The sequence below is a fragment of the Manacus vitellinus genome, unplaced genomic scaffold, assembly GCF_001715985.3.
Source record: "Manacus vitellinus isolate BGI_N305 unplaced genomic scaffold, ASM171598v3 scaffold_13_pilon, whole genome shotgun sequence".
Lineage (NCBI taxonomy): Eukaryota > Metazoa > Chordata > Aves > Passeriformes > Pipridae > Manacus > Manacus vitellinus.
The window spans coordinates 3,533,004-3,549,433 of record NW_021938999.1 but is presented as its reverse complement, the minus strand read 5'-3'; the positions used below and the strand labels follow the sequence as shown (position 1 = coordinate 3,549,433).

Sequence of the window (16,430 nt, the reverse complement as noted above, 5' to 3'; positions counted from 1 at the left end):
AAAGGCAGCGCCGGCTCTGCGTATTTGTGGCGGGCGTCTCCGTCAGGGCCGCAGTCACTTCCTCCCTCGTGCCATCCTTCTCCGGGGTCAGCGCGTCCGCTCTTCTTAGATGTTCCTTTCTGTCTTTCCTTTTGTTCTTTCCTGTTTGGTTTTTCTTCCTTTTTAATGGCGGACACGTCGAATACATTTATATTGGGGAGAGGGAAGGCCGACCGTCCTTCATGTAGGCCGCCGCGGCGCCCCGCCCGCCGCGCTTTCTCATCCGCCGGGCGCCTTGCTTCACCTCGCGCGCCCGCTCTGCCGGCTGCGGTGGCGGGCGCGTACCCGACTCCAGGCTGCGACATGCGCGGGAGCGCCTGCCGGCCCGGAGCGCTTACCGCCGCTGCGGCTGGGCGCGCTTTGCTCTCCGCTCGCCGCGGGCGCCGAGGACCCCCTCTCGGCAGGCTGCGGGACGGCTCGAAGTGGGGACGGAAGCGCGGGAGTCGCCCGCGGAGGGGCGCGGGGCGCCGCGGCCGGCCGGCTGGGCCGGGCGACGCGGCCGGGGCTCTCCGGGCCGGCGCATGGTGGCCGGCAGGGCGGAGCGGAGCCGAAGCCGGCGTAGGCCGTTGCAGAGGGCGGTGTGGGACCTGCCGACAACAATGGGAACTTTTCCTGCGCCCAGGGTGCCGCTGCCTCCGGCCTGCCCGGCCCTGCCGCCGCAGGATGTGGGTGTGCGGAGTTAGCGCTCTGCTGAGCCGCCTGTGCTTCGGCCGTGACAGCTAATTTGCTTATTTCAGCAGAAGCGAGCTGCTGGATGTAGAAAGAAAGTGGGTCGTGTTCACGGAAAATGCCTTTAAGGGACAAGTGTTGTCAGACTGACCACCATCACCATGGATGCTGTGAGCCAGGTATAGTGCTGTGTGATGCTTCACATGTTTTGCATATCCCCTTCGTTTAAAGCTTGCAGAAACCGTTGCGGTGGTTGCAAATGTGAATCGTTAGTGTCACTTCTGGATATAAAACGTTTCTAAATTTTGTTTGGAAATGTTTTTTTGGTATCTGTGAACTGTCGCTTCAAGATTATTTCAGGAAGAGAATTTTTCAGGTCCTGCAGGATGTGCAGTAATTCCCGGGCCACCACGTGGGCATTGTATGCAGTGAGCAGAGGAAGGCAAGAAGCTGTGTAAAACAACTGGTCTTTTTGTTTCCAAAAAGTACAGTGTTCTGAATCTTTTGTAAAATGATGTTTCTGGCAATCTCTTACATTCATTGTTTATATTTTCACTCCGTGTCTTCTCTGGTGAGCTCTGATGAACTTGAAGATCTTATTCTCAGAGAAGAAAAAAACCCACCATGTCCTGAAATGGCTGTGTGCATTCCACTGCTGTGTGATGTGGAAGGTACCATCAGTGGAAAATATAATGAATACCAATCTGCTAGACATTTTTTAAATTGTTCTGCCTACTGTTATAGTTGGTATCCTTAAAGAAAATTTTGTTCCTTTCTTTTTGCCTTCTTGTAGAGTTTATTTGGATGCTTTCACCTGTGTTTTGGAAAGAAAGGTGCTATTTGGATGCTTTCACTTTTGTTTTGGGAAATTAATAGTTAAAAGTGTGAGCATGGCCACTTTGATTATGCTCCTTTAGTTAAATGTAATTTGAAAGTAGTTATTGTTCAGTTAGTAGAATAATTTCTTTGTGTTGATGAAATGGTTTTGAGTTGTTCTAATGCTTTAAACAAGCTGAAATACTTTTCTTGCCTGACAAATTAACAGCGGTGTGTTACATCTGCTTCACCTGCATAACCCCTGTGGATGTCAGTGGGTGTTGTACATGCATATGTGTAGAGGCAATGTGGAAACTAAAATATATTATTTTCGAGTATGGGGAGTAGGCTAGTAGAATACAATATGTCATTCTATTAGAGATCCTCAAATGATTTTGCAAACAAAAAATTTGGTTTTCTCTCTGGGCAAAGCTTAATTGCCATATGCATATACAGCAATGGAATGCAATTAATTTTCACATGCATAACTACTGCATATTGGAATAACTAATAATCATCCTGATCAATATATATTTTAGTTTCAATAGCTTTTATGAAGAATATGATGTGGCATGAAACATCAGAAATAAGATATTACTTCAGTTTGCTTGAACCAGAAGCATGTCTTGAATGTAGTTTTGTTGGTTAAAAATATTATGATAACTCTTTTTGATATATACTGTGCAGTTATGCTTGTGCTTTTTTTCTGATCATTGCTACTTTAAATTTGGTTTCATGGTTGTATACTAGCAACATTGAAGGCCTATAATATGCTGTGAAGTACAGTATTGGTAATGCTTTTCTGTACATTTGTTTTGGTTTTAACAATGGGATTATTCTAGGGAATTGCTTTAATTGACAGAAATTTCCAGTGAGTTAATTTGGTTTTATATATTTATATGTTTTTGTTTGTGTTTGCTACAAGTAGCTTTGAATACATGTTTTCTTTAAATAGTCAAAATTACGGCAAACTGTCAGAAGGTATCATGGCTGCAAAATTCAGTATTGACTTTTTTAATTCAATCTAGATGAAAATTGTAAAATAAGACTAATTTTACTGTAGTCCTGGCCTTTCTTTATATCTAGTTTACTGTATGTGTGGAAAATTCATAAGTTATAGGAATCACCTGACTGTTCTCTAATAGCTTATTATCCTTTTATATATTTCAGTACACCTGTTGGAACCTGGTGATCCTCCGTTACTGCAGCAGCCTCTGCAAACGTCAAAATCTGGTATTCAGCAAATCATTGAATGTTTTCGATCAGGTATGAAACTATGCCTGACTCTGAAAAAGTTCCTTACCTTTTTATAAGAGTTACGTATATTTACTATATTAAAATAACCAACACCTGACTTCCTGCATATTGGCAAACTATTTGCAGATTTTTGGAATTAAGTGTTCCTTTTAATAAGAGTCTTCATATAAAGTACTGAAGAAATAGATCTTTCAGAATCATTAAAAATTATTTTTTGTGCTGCTTTGTGTCATTTCGCCTGCTTTTATTAATGGGTTTATCATGAAACCTCTGACATGAAGAGAAAACTTTACCTTGAACTTCTTAAATTGCATTATCATGTTACTTTTAAGGTGTTTCTTGATTGTTTTTGGGAGTTGCAATACATAGCAATGAATCTAAGAACAACAACTGAGCATTTCGAGGGAGCATCCCAGAGATGATTGAAATGTTTAATGTTTTCTAGCTGTTTCTTCACTTCTGATACGGCAAACCAAACATTTTATTTTCATAACCCTTGGTCCTTAGTGCTACTAAGAATGTGTTTCTAGATTTTTCTACATAGAGCTGTTAAGTATATGAAATGTGTCATGTATAAATCATTGCTGCTGTGCAATGGAATGCATATGTGGTCTGAGTCTTGTAAAAAGGACACAGAGTTCAAGTTGTCCACTAGCATTTCAACAACTTAATACAAAAACTGGATGTGAGATTATTCATTAGTAACCTTTTTTAGTTTGATTGAGGTTGCCTGAGGCCTCAGATATGTGTGACAGGCTTCTTTCACTTGAAGCAGATCAGTGTAATCCCTGCTGGTAATACCACAAACTAGTTGCAAGTATTTTGTCTCTGGGGTGCTTCCAGATTGTCCTCACTGGTGTTAAATTGATAGCTTACTTTGATGTCTTCAGTCATCTGCATCAGGAAAGTTGGACAGAAGGCAAAAGGACCTAGAGCAAGATTTCTGGTTGGCTTTGAACATGCAACATTTCATTATGGAGAGTATTTTGACTCTTGTGGTATAGATATAGAGATTTAAGAAATTTTATCAAAAGCTTCTGTCACCCAAAGCATTAAGAGTAACACGTGAATTTGAATCTATTTTTCTTTTCTAAAAAAAAGAAATTGTTTGCTAAAGGCACATACTTTGGTATTCTAAGAGAGAGGTATTAGTTATGATCAATGTTTTCTACTGATTTCTTGTGACTACGATGTTATTTTAGCATCAATATTTATGAATATTAAGGAAATTGGACACTGCCCCACTTAGATGTAACTACAAAATAGGGAAGACTTCGGTAAGCTGGAGGCAGCGTATGTGGGCAGAACTGACTGCTTTTTGCCACAATCTACAGTAGGTGAAGAATAAGGAGGTGATTTGCTTTTTCTCTACCTGCTGTGTCCACAAAACCAGTGGACGTTGTAAATTCATTTGCAGTTTTCAGAAGTTCCTAAAGGTCTGAAGTTTAATTCAAAAGGATCAATTATTTTTCTACTCCCACCAGTGAAAAGCTTCATAGTTGCAAAAGGGTGATTTGAAGCCAGAGTGACTACTGTATCATATAGTGTGACTTTCAGTATCTCATAAATCCTTTAATCTCATCCAGTAATTCTTAAACCCAGTAATTTGTATTGGAAAAAAAACATTTCAGTGCTGAACAGGGGGAGACTGAAATATCACTATAACAGGAGAGAGAATGAGGAACTTTTGTGTCCCTCAGTTGGGTAGTGGAGATGATTTGATGATTTTTTTTTTTTTTTCTTTTTTTGGGAGAGGGGTTTGTGGCTAGAGTGTGCATGAACAGCATGAGTGAATTCTGGTTTATTGTGTGCTGTCACCAAATTGGAAGCATTTTGTTTGAAATATAATTTGGTATGAATTATAGTTTTGTATGTCACAGGAATTTTATTTGCATGGAGGATCTTCAGTTTTGTTCAGACAGGTTTTTGTCAGTGGTTGTCTTTATATGGAGAAATTCAAATGTTGGTTGGTGAGATCTGAGTAAACAACTTGCTTTTGGGGGGAACTCTCTACAATTTTTGTTTCTTGCTATATCTAAATATTTGTCCAGTAGTCTGTTTGTAAAAATGCAGGTCAAATGCAGGTCAAAAGAAAGAGCAGTGAGAGGTGGCCCAGGAAGGCACAGGAGAGGACAAAAACTGGATGGTAGCCTCAGATGGTCAAGTTTGGGTTCCAGTTTTAAACAACGGTTGAAGAAGACAACGACACTGTACTTTGCTAAAACTCAGTTGTAAAACATTTTGTGGTACTACTGCACCAAGAAATAAAAGGTTTTCTTGGTAAAGCCTATTAGTATTGAAGAACTGCTAGGTAATATGAAATTATTCATATTTGAAAGAGTTTCATTCAGAAAATAGTTCTGCAGTGTGACTCTGAGTTTGGTCTTTAAAAGGAATTCTTAGGAGAAGTGTATGTGGTGATAGACCACTTGAACTTTTATTTCAGTTTGAAGAATGTCTTGCTGCTGGTTCATAAGTGTCTGATATTTATTCATGGTCCAGTTTCATTATATTTTTGCTTGTTTGATTAGTTTTGATTAATTCAATTCTAAGAAAAATCAAGATTGAGAAATTAGCTGAATCTGGTTAGTGTTTTTTTTCTAATTTGGAGTGGGTAAGTATTCATCATTCATGCTAATTGTAGACATTACTTTCATAATTTTCTTGAGGTAAGAAATGAAGGGGTAAGTTTGAAGTGTAAAAAAACTGTATTCTTTATTTCTTTAAGCATGGCAGAGGCTGGAATACATCAACAATGCTAGATCTAATTATCTTTAGATACAATGTATAATAGTCTCAAAAACTGGCATATTTTGTCACACTGCCTATTTTTTAATAGAGAAGTTTTGGATTTAATTACCTGTATTTTCCTTTCATTGGGCTGAAAATATGTCTACGTATCTACTGTGTCACCTAAGCATCATCATCTTGGTATTGGATCAGATACCTAGATGCAGTAACATTTCTTCACCTATTAGTTATTCTATTTGCTTTATTTCATGCTTTAGTTTTTTGCCTTACTGGATGCTGTTTTTCCATGAAATAGCTGTATTTATCTTTTCCTAGCATTGTTGGATAACCCTACAGGAAAAAATACTACAGGCTTCTTTAAATGCTCTAGGTGCTTATTCCTTCCTGTTGGGCAGTTGTATTGCAGCAACCTAATACTGTAGTGTGGACTCTTTCCTAACGTCAGCTGTTAGTTTTTATCATAAATCATTGCACTTCCCTATAAACTGTAATGTGCGTAATCCTGGAGGATTTTTTCATACTAGTCTGTTTTTCATAGTGAAATTTGGAGTATGTATCATAAACTTATAGTGTGATGAAATAGAATTAACAAAAGATAAAATGCTGTTATAATTATTCATGTTTTAAAATGTTTCCACTTTCATGGGATGACGTGAATTAAAAGATGAACAGAAGACCTTCCCTAAGTGTAATATTTCCTTTATTACAGGAACGAAACAACTTAAACATATCTTGTTAAAAGATGTGGACACCATTTTTGAGTGTAAATTGTGCCGGAGTCTCTTCAGAGGATTACCAAATTTAATTACTCATAAAAAGTTTTATTGTCCTCCAAGTCTTCAGATGGATGATAGTAAGTCTTACTAATTGAAATATTTAATAAAGCTATATGAAGTTGAAAAAATTACCTTTCTTTACCATTTATACAAACACGTCTGAAACAAAAATGCAAAAGAAAAGGTGGAGTTACATTTCAGTAATAACATGTAGATCACTTTTATGGTATTGAAGAAGTTACAGTATTGACTTTATATGAATTAACAACTGCGACCCATGCTGGTGTCATAATTAGCTAGGTAGTTTGTACATCCAACCTTTTGATTAAGAGTGTCACTCTTAACACTTGCTATTCCTCTGTCCCCTTTTTCTTTCCTCTCTGTCCTTCTTTACTGTGAAAGATAGAGAAAGTATGTCAAAGGACTGAGAAATAATCTCGCAGAAAGAGTGGGTCTAAAAGATCTTTCAGTTTTAGATCATCATAGCTGTGGTGGACTTCAGCTGCATCCTGGCTTGGGTCAACATCCATAGTATTCTCCTGTGCTGGGGAAGCACTTATAGTGCTTGTGTCATGGATACAGTCTTTTAGTCTTATTCATTATAAAACATGGACTAAAAAGTTTACCCTTTTCTTTAACGACCTGTGCTTCATTTCACTTTACACTGCTTTAACATAATCAATGTGATCATACCTAACCCAAAACCTTTGTTGTAGAAATTAAACATTATTATTAAAACAAATTACTTAAATGATGAAAAAAATTGAAAAACTGTATTTTAATGGAAAAAAAACTTATTAATAAGTCTCATTCTAGTGAAGATTTTTGTTGAAGCTGATTACTTTGAAAATGTACCAGCATTCAAAAATGTTTTGTAAACTTTTCTAATTATCTTGATCTCTTGACTAGATCAACGTAGGTGCCGTGAGGATTTTTCTTTCCTGATTAATGCTTTCCTACCTCAATATTTAAAATATTGGGAACAAACAGATATACTTAGATGACTCTTTTCCCATGTAGTGTCAGCTAGTGCTGTGAAGGAGAAGGTGAAAAGACTGGTACTGTCAACTTCCTTAAATACGTGTGCTTGGCTAGTTAGAGAGTCACAGAGCTTCTCTGTGAAAAGGGATGACTTGTATTTTCAAAGCAAGGTTAGAAGTGCATCTGACTTAGATGCAATAGGTTCTGAGCGAAACAGATGATGCTGAGGAAGCACTTCATGTCCAGTTCCTGACATTCTAGCTGTTGAGTGATTAACTTCCATATGTTTTATGAAGTAACATAAAAGTAACATACTCACTGTTCACTATGAGAGGTGAAAATAAAGGGAATAACAATACATGCTCTGAATAAAACTGTATAAATACTTAAGTTTTCTATGAAATTGAGTATAGTTATTATTAAGTGAGAGTTTTTTTCAATAAGTAAAAGATAGTGAAAAAGAAGCAGGACCCCATGGTAAAGAATTCCAAAGACTATTCCCTCATAACTTTTTTGAGATGCATTCATTTAATATAGTCACAAAGTAGTCTTAAAAGTTGCTGTAAAATAGGAAGGACTTTTTACTTTTGGTAAAAATTATATGAATAGTCCCATCTGAAACTGACTGCAAAAGCTGTTAAAAATTCAGTGTTAAAAGATGGGTCCTGAGCAACAAAAGAGCGTATTTCTTGTACTGACGCTCTTCCTATGTGTTGCTGAGAGTGTTGAAGGAATAACTGAGTGTGGGTTTTTAATTAGCTGTTACCAGGAATCACATCTTTAAAATTATCCACAGTGATTTGAACTGTGTCATCTCAGTGCCTCACCTTTCTGCTGTAGTACCCTGGCTTCCTCTTTATGCTAGTGCGGATGCTTCATGTATTATGCTGGGAACTAGATCACTGAACTAATTGGCATTTAATAGCAGAATATTACTGAGCCCTGTAAAATAGTATCTACTTATGTCCTCATGCAATGCTCAGGTTACACAGATGTTTCATTCTTTGTAAGGATTGTTCAGAATTCACAGAGAAGAGCTTATTTCCAGAATTAGGTTCCTTTGTTGATAGTGCCTGTTTCCAGCAGTAGGAAAATTGGTTTCTAATGATACTTCAGGCTTAGTTGCACACCTGCAGAACAAGCTCGGTCAAATGATGTTATTTTTGCAATTGATACAGATTTTTTAAAGACCAGCTTAATTCTGAGCATACAGATTTTTAGTTCAGGTGGCTTTTGCATTAGCGTGCTAGAAGGGTGTATTTCCAGTGTTGGCTTTTAATAAAAAAGCAACTTGTAATGATTACTCGAAACCTCCGAGTGTTCAGAGAGTATAAATACAGGATTTGTGCAAATTTGGAGACTGAATTCACACAGTGTTTAAAAGCTACTTTGAGATTTTAATAATTGGAAATAACCAAATGATTAAAAAATACCTTTTCCTCTTTTCACAGACCTCCCAGATATAAAAGATAAGCAGAGTCAAGCCATAAATGACCTCCTTGAAGCCATCTATCCACGGGTAGATAAGCAAGAATATGTAATTACATTGGAACCTATAGAAACTAATCAAAATGCTGTATTCCAATATGTGTCAAGGACTGATAGCCCAGATGAGAACACAGAAAGTAGCCATACCCCTGATCAAGCTCCAGTACAGGTACAGGAACCCAGCACTGAGCAACCCAAGACTCTTTCAGCTCCAGCACCAGTCCCAGCTGGGGAGACAGTAGAATTACCTCCTCCTGATCCTGTTACAAACAAGGTGATACCTGCTCCTGAAGAACAGCCTCCAGCAGTAAATCCTGAGTTGGACTCTCTGGATAATTCTGATTATGGCCACCAGTTGATTTGTTGCCTTTGTAGGAAAGAATTTCATTCAAGACGCAGTGTACGCCGGCACATTCGAAAAGTGCACAAAAAAAAGATGGAAGAGCTAAAGAAGTACATAGAAACAAAAAAGAAACCAAACCAATGCTCTGCAAAAGGACGAAATAAGAATGTTCTTGTAGCATTAGGTAGAAGTTGTCCTGTATGTTATAAATCATTTGCTACAAAAGCCAACGTAAGGAGGCATTTTGATGAAGTTCATAGAGGATTAAGGAGGGATTCCATTACTCCTGATATAGCTACCAAGCCTGGGCAACCTTTGTTCTTGGATACAGTTTCTGCTAAAAAATCTTTTAAGACCCGAAAACAAAAGTCATCTTCAAAGGCTGAATACAATTTAACTGCATGCAAGTGCCTTCTGTGCAAGAGAAAATATAGTTCACAAATAATGCTGAAAAGGCACATGCAAATTGTTCACAAGATAACTCTTTCTGGAAAGAACTCTAAAAGAGAGAAAGGAGCCAACAATACTGCCAATGGCACAGAAATAAAAGTTGAATCAGCAGATTCTGTAGAACCTTCACCCCCTTCCATTGCTCTTTCTCCACAGAATGAATTAAAGGGAACAAATCATTCAAATGAGAAAAAGAACACACCATCAGCACAGAAAAACAGAGTTAAACAAGATGCTGAAAACCCTAAATCAACTTCTAAATCAACCACTAAATCAACCTCCAAATCAACCGCTAAATCAACCTCCAAATCAACCAATGCATCTGCTGCAGGTGGCCAGCAAAAAAACAGGAAGCCAAAACTTTCAGCTGGCTTTGACTTCAAGCAGCTTTACTGTAAACTCTGTAAGCGCCAATTTACTTCTAAACAGAACTTGACAAAACACATTGAATTACACACAGATGGAAATAATATTTATGTTAAATACTACAGGTGTCCACTCTGCTCTTACGAAACGCGTCGCAAACGTGATGTGATAAGGCATATAACTGTGGTTCATAAAAAATCACCACGCTACCTTGGGAAAATAACTGCAAGTTTAGAAATTAGAGCAATTAAAAAGCCAATTGATCTTGTTCTAAATAAGGTGACAAAAAGAGGCCCTCAGAGGGATGAAGCAAAACAGATTGGTTCAAAACAGGATATCACGTCTAATTCTCCCAATAAAAAATATGAAGGAGCTGATGTTGGCATTGAAGTAAAAGTAACAAAAAACTTTTCTCTGCACCGATGCAATAAATGCGGGAAAGCATTTGCCAGAAAAGCTTTTCTAGAACATCATAAGAAAACCCACAAAGCAAATGTGTCTCATTCACCTGAAGAAAATAAAACCAAAGGCAGAAGTACAAGATCTAAAGCTGTTGTCTGGTGAGGAAAAATAAAAAGTGTTTTGTCTTTTTTTTTTTTTTTTGTCCCTTTTTTTTTTTTTTAAACCCCGACAGTACCACTGAATTTCTTGTGCTGTTGTTGATTTGTTGCCGAAAACATGTTTTCTCATGGATTTTATGGTTTAGAGGCTTAAATGCAACAGTAGATTTCAAATTCATTTCTTATATTTTGGTTTTAGCATTTTTGAAAAGAGGCAAAATCTTGATTTGTGATTGTAGGAAGCTGGAATATACATTAAACTGTATTGAGTCAACTCTTTAAATTGTCTTAAGGCATCTGTTGTAACCAAGCTAATATTTTTGAAATAGCAATTTTTTAAAATTAATAAGAATTTTGTTTGGTTTGGATAACATAATCTGTTAATAAACTTCATTGTGACCAGTTGAAGAAGTACTAAAGATACTACAGTAAAAGCTGTTAAAAGTCTATGAATTTACTGGAATTGGCATTTGTGAATTTAATTATTTTTTTTTTATTTAATGTGTATTACCTATACCCTGTCAACAAAAATGCATAGAACAGTTTTTTGAATGTAATTTGGTTGCATAATTGCTTTGATTTAAAATCATGGATTAGGTGCCTGCAAACACCTTTGAAATAATCAAATTTAGGATTTCATTCTTTTAATGCTTATTTATATAAGCCTGGGTTTGGAAACTTCTAGTCATTATTGGTTTAAATTGTTCAAGTCTTATCAAAGTTTATTTTTAAGCATCAAAATGTATAAAAGTATGGCCAAGAATTTTCTAAACTTGTGCTTATATGGTACTCTGGGAGTTTTTTACATTTGGAAGGGTTGTATTTGTAGTTTCTTGGTTTTCCATAGCCTTCACGTTAAAGGTGGCCTATTTTTAAAGGACCTTTTATAAAAGGAAATATTTGTATGCAGTCAGTTTGTATTTCAGAATGACTGACTGATGCCTGAGGATTGGGGGATTGTACAAAAAATTATAATGAAGAGAGGTAGTACATATGATACAGTGATACTTGTAAGAGTTTTTAACATCCTTATTCAGAATTATCTTTCTAGCATATTTGGTAAAAATAAAACCAAGTATATGTGCCTTGTTCTCTATTTCAACTCTGAAATGCTGTTTTCCAGGAGGTAATTTGAGTTGAGTTTAGCTTTCCTAGTGAATAACCACGCAGCTATGTTAAATTGTAGTGCGGTGCTTTTGTGACTTTCTAACAAATCCTGGTTAAGTGGGACAGAACTTCAAAAATTATGTAAGTTGGACCCTGAATTGTGCTGAATTTAAGAATTAAAAATTTAGTCCTGTAAATTATTTATGTTGTGTATTTTTGAACAGAATTATATGGGTAAACTCAAAGTATTAATTTACTCCCCTTTCTCTTCAGATAGGTTCAAGTGATGTTTGGAAAGTTGGAAGTACACTTGAATGAAAAAGACTTTTTAATTTGTTTTGGAACCGCTAAGTCTTGGTAATGGTACTACAAGGAGGAAGTATTTTCATAAGCTGTTTTTTTTCTTAATATATTAGTAACCACTGACTGCCAGTGGGACAGTACCACCTCCCAGAACACTGAAGTAGTTGAAATGCACATGCATCTAAATTAGCAGTTATCTATGCAGTTGTGGTTTGACACAGGATAGAAAAAACTTTCTGAAATTACAAAAAAGTACACCAGAGGCAAGTCAATGAACAGCAGCTTTGGAAGAAGGTTTCTGTTCCTCATTTTGGAAATCATCTCCAGAAAGCTCATCCATGGAAATCATCCATACCGGTCCTCCCTGGTAGTGCTAGTTGATGGATAGCTCAAACTTTGTGATATCCTACTTTGGTAAATGTTTTGGTGTATACTGTTTTAAATTTATTACAAATGAATGTATAAGAGCAAACAATGTAGTGTGTATTGGCTGAATTGTACTAATTTTTAGTATTTGCCATAACATCAGTTTGTTCATATTGACTAATTTCCCAGTTCTGGGGCATGCTGAATTTCATGTGCTGAAGTAATTTCAAAGATCTTCATGTTTCCCTATGTGGCTCGTAGGAAAACTCTGTAAACATCTGGGAAGTTTACAAGAATATCCACATTCCTCTATTCTTTAATTTTTTAAAAAAAAATTATACACAAGCACTTTAATGATAGTTGCAGTTTATTTTTTCAGTTTATTTTTGAAAGATCAACACACTAATGTTAATATGAAGGTAGTGAATATTTGCTGATGTATTATAGACAATCTGTGCACAACCACTTATAATGTTAGCTTATTTCATTAAATATTAATAAAAAGGGAGGATAGTATGGGAGAATCTCAAAATATATTTTCTCTCAAGATCTTAAATGACCACTATGGGTAGCACTTGAGTTTGCATAATTTGGAAAATGTTTTAGATACTTTTTTTTAACCTTTTAATCAAGATTGTAGTAAACCAGTCCCATGCCTACCATTTTGAAATTCTTGGCAGGTTTCATGCGTCCATGGGTTTGTTTTCGTTTTTTTTGTCGGTTTTTGGTTTTGTTATTTTTTACCTTTTAGAAAATACTTTGTTTAGTGATTTGTGTCAAATTGTTACAATTTGAAAGGTATTGTACATCGGAAGAAATACCATGTTTTTTATATAGGTTCACTCCCTTACTTAGGGAGGTGCCTCATGTTCATATATACTTTTTGTATAAAATATATCTAAATGTTGATCACAAGATCAGGAGTAAAAATACTTTTATGGATAGAGAACTATTTGGCCCTGTTAGTGCATTGCACTAAAAATACTGTGAATGGGAACTGAGATTGTAGCTGTTGCTCAAAATGTTCTATATTGAATGTACATGCTTTTGTTTAGATAAACGTACTGTATTTGATGGAAAATAAAGCAGACTGGAAATGATTTTTAAGTGGGCATAAACAAAAAGATGATGTGTTTGTAAACTTGGAATATCTGTCACTCCACAATTGGAACATTGTTTGCATTTTGTAAAGTTTTATTTGTTGATCACTGAAGCTAGTCTGTAATATTCTGTTGTAATAAATGGGGTTTTTTTATTAAAACTTTGGCACTTGTGGAGTGAACACTTCACACTGATGGTTGACCCTTGCTATATTTGTAGACAACACTGGCTTTTTGTTCCTTGTAAAGGAACCTCTTCCTTAACTAAGCAACACTTCCTTTTAAAACAAAATATTAATATTGAAGGAGATAAGCTTTGCTGGGGTGTTTTTTTTTATAAGAAACATCTAATTGTTTCTTCTTTCTAAACCTTGTTTTCATGGTTGGATATAAGAAAAGAACTTCCATAATAATTGTTTATTCTTTTGTAAAGGAAGACATCAGGCTATTAATGTAACTGCATTTGAAGTCGTGTTCCTGAATGCCTGCCGATTAAGAATAGGAAATTAGAAGACAAACATAGTGATTGTGTAACTGTTCATTTCTCAGCTTATCCTTGTGGTTTCTGTCCTGGGTAAGTGTGTAGTCTGCATCTTGAAATATGTGAAGGTGAAATTACTCCTATTTCAGGGTAAGCTACTGGATATCTACTCACCAGCATATTGGATATGAGTTTTTAATTAAGATGCAGTCTTGCCTCATTGATGGGGCACGTCGGTTTGGCTTGTTTTGCTTAGACTAGCCAAAGACAAATGTAGATTCTTTAGTGGACCTTGAAAATTAAGGCTGAGTCTTGTTAAAAGAGTTTTTTGTGTAGAATTAACGTGAAATACTTTACAGAAGACTTTTGGGATAATCTAAACATTCTGTATGGAAGTCTGTCTTTTTTTGAAGTGATACATATCTAAGGCTTGAGGGGCTAGCTTTCAGGGACATGAAATCTTGCATTATCAGCAAGTGGCACCATGCTTGCTGAAGTCTAAAAATACTGGCATCTGTCTCAGAATCATCTGTTCTTTAATTGTTTCTCAGCCGAAGATATCTGGTCTTCCTGGTTTTATTTTTTGTCTTTGTTTTTGGAGTGATTTCTGGGTTTATGTTTTACGTGTCTTTTCTATCTGAAGTGTTAGATTCTTGAAATCCTTGTAGTGTTTGATCTCTTTGGTTTTATTGGAGAATAAAGAAATCTGTAGCTTAGTTGGTGACCATTACCACCATTTGTTTTTGATTGGATTCCATTGGGATGAACTTAAAGTTACTGCGTAAAGATTTGTGTGACTGGTCAGGTGCTTGAAATACTTTGACAATGAGAACAGTTTTGAGTGGTGGCTGAAAGACCTGTGGGCAAGTATTTCACATCTTTCTCTTTTGCTGAATAGTGAAATACAACAGTTGGTTAACCATGAAGGTAGACCAGTGTGTTGGTTGGGGGATGAGGAGTAGAGAAGAACAGGCCCTCAACGATTGTATTGATGGAGAAGCCCTGGTGTTTGCAGTAATAAGGGGACTGCTGTCTGGGTGTAAAGATTCTCCTCTCTTCTTAAGAAGGGGATCAGAGGGGAAGTGAATGATGTGGGATACACTTTAGTTCTGTTTTGTAGGGAGCTTACTTCCCAGTGTCCCTCAATTACAGTCTTAAAATAGTAATTTCATAGACTCAGAGTGGAATTTAATTTGAAAAGTTAGGATTGTTTGGGTTCATTCATCCCTTTGGGGATTGGCAAAATACTGGTAATCCTATTAGAAGTGTGGTATACTTGGAACCGTGTTTCAAATGAAGAAACAATATCACTGACTTTAGAAGATTTAGTGGGAAATGAAGATGGCCTGAGCCTTTGATAGCACATAGACCAAATACATTATTCTCCAAAACAGATGAAACTATGTAGAGTTTCGCTGCATTGCCAGGAACACCACGGTTGTTCAAAACACATGGTTGTTTTGAAGTCTGGATGGGTGAGGAGCATGTGCTTTTCCATCTTGCTCAAATGTTATTCTTCAGAAGTAGATTTTACAATGTTTTTACCTCAGTTGTAGGAAGGATTGAGGTTCTCTATGTCAATAATCCACTGTGCTAAATTTGTTAGCATCTGGTAATACCACTGTTCTTTTGTTCTGACACTTTGCTGCCATTTCAGTCTTAAAGCAACTGGGATTTATCTAGTCTGTCCTCTCAGCATAAGCCTTTCCTGGTTCAGCTCCCTTGGCTGAACTAGATTTGCTCTTTCACATTATTTACGTGCTTTGAGCCTGGAAGTCAGCTCCTTTATCAGGGGCAAAGCAGTCTTCTTTGATGATCTTCCCACAGCTGTTGATGTTACTTAAATCAGTTCAGTGGGCTCAGGGGCAGAGCATAGACCAAAAAGCAGTCTGGGGTTTGCAGGTCTTGTGTATACATGCTCTTACATTTTTTCTGTCTGTTGCTCAGATACTTTATTTCCAGGATGTGGTTTTACAGTTCTCAGCTTGTGACTTCCTGCAGCAAACAAATGGATGGTTTGAAGTCACTATCTTGTGGCAAGGCAGGTTGCATTTAGCTTAGACTGAAATAGATGTGGATGTGCAAAAACATTGTAATCAGTTTCCTTCATAACATATATCTAAATTTCAACTGTCACTCTCTCTTTGAAGAAACAATTACCTAAAAGTGAACCGGCCTAAAATGGATACATTTCACCCTTTAAATGTGTAAAGCTGCATTTTCCATCAAAAATACATTCGGGATATTGGCAAATGACAAGATCAGTAATTTGTCTCAAATATAAAAGTGGAAAAGGCTTTCCAAATTAATTGAGATTTCTCTGCATGGTGTCAAACTGGTAATAGATTAGATAGTGGCTGAGTTCACAGGGCTTAAAATCAGGTGTCTATGCTGTTTCAGAGTGCTTGCTCCCATTAGTATAAATGAGGAAAACAAGATGCATGTTTCTGTTGACATTGCTCAGAACTGAACAGATTGTAAGTGACTTTGGTTTTTTTATTAAATCTCCATATGTAAATATGGACATTTGCTCCTCAAAGAATACTCGCATTATAGTGGACTGCTCTGTGCTACTTC

At 36.7% G+C, this 16,430-nt stretch overlaps 1 protein-coding gene across 2 annotated transcripts; it reads left to right on the top strand.

The window, feature by feature from the left end:
* Nucleotides 1-625: 625 nt before the first annotated feature.
* On the top strand, nt 626-13,533 carry ZNF800 (zinc finger protein 800). Of its 2 annotated transcripts, none has more exons than XM_018067987.2 (5): nt 626-887; nt 2,695-2,790; nt 6,242-6,385; nt 8,741-10,496; nt 11,881-13,533. In XM_018067987.2, exons 1-5 carry the CDS (start codon nt 827-829, stop codon nt 11,888-11,890), a joined length of 2,067 nt encoding a protein of 688 aa, XP_017923476.1. In that variant the 5' UTR covers nt 626-826; the 3' UTR covers nt 11,891-13,533. The 2 variants fall into 2 exon arrangements, with proteins under 2 accessions (XP_017923476.1, XP_017923477.1); XM_018067988.2 differs by having other exon boundaries at nt 11,877-13,533.
* The last annotated feature ends 2,897 nt before the right edge of the window (nt 13,534-16,430 follow it).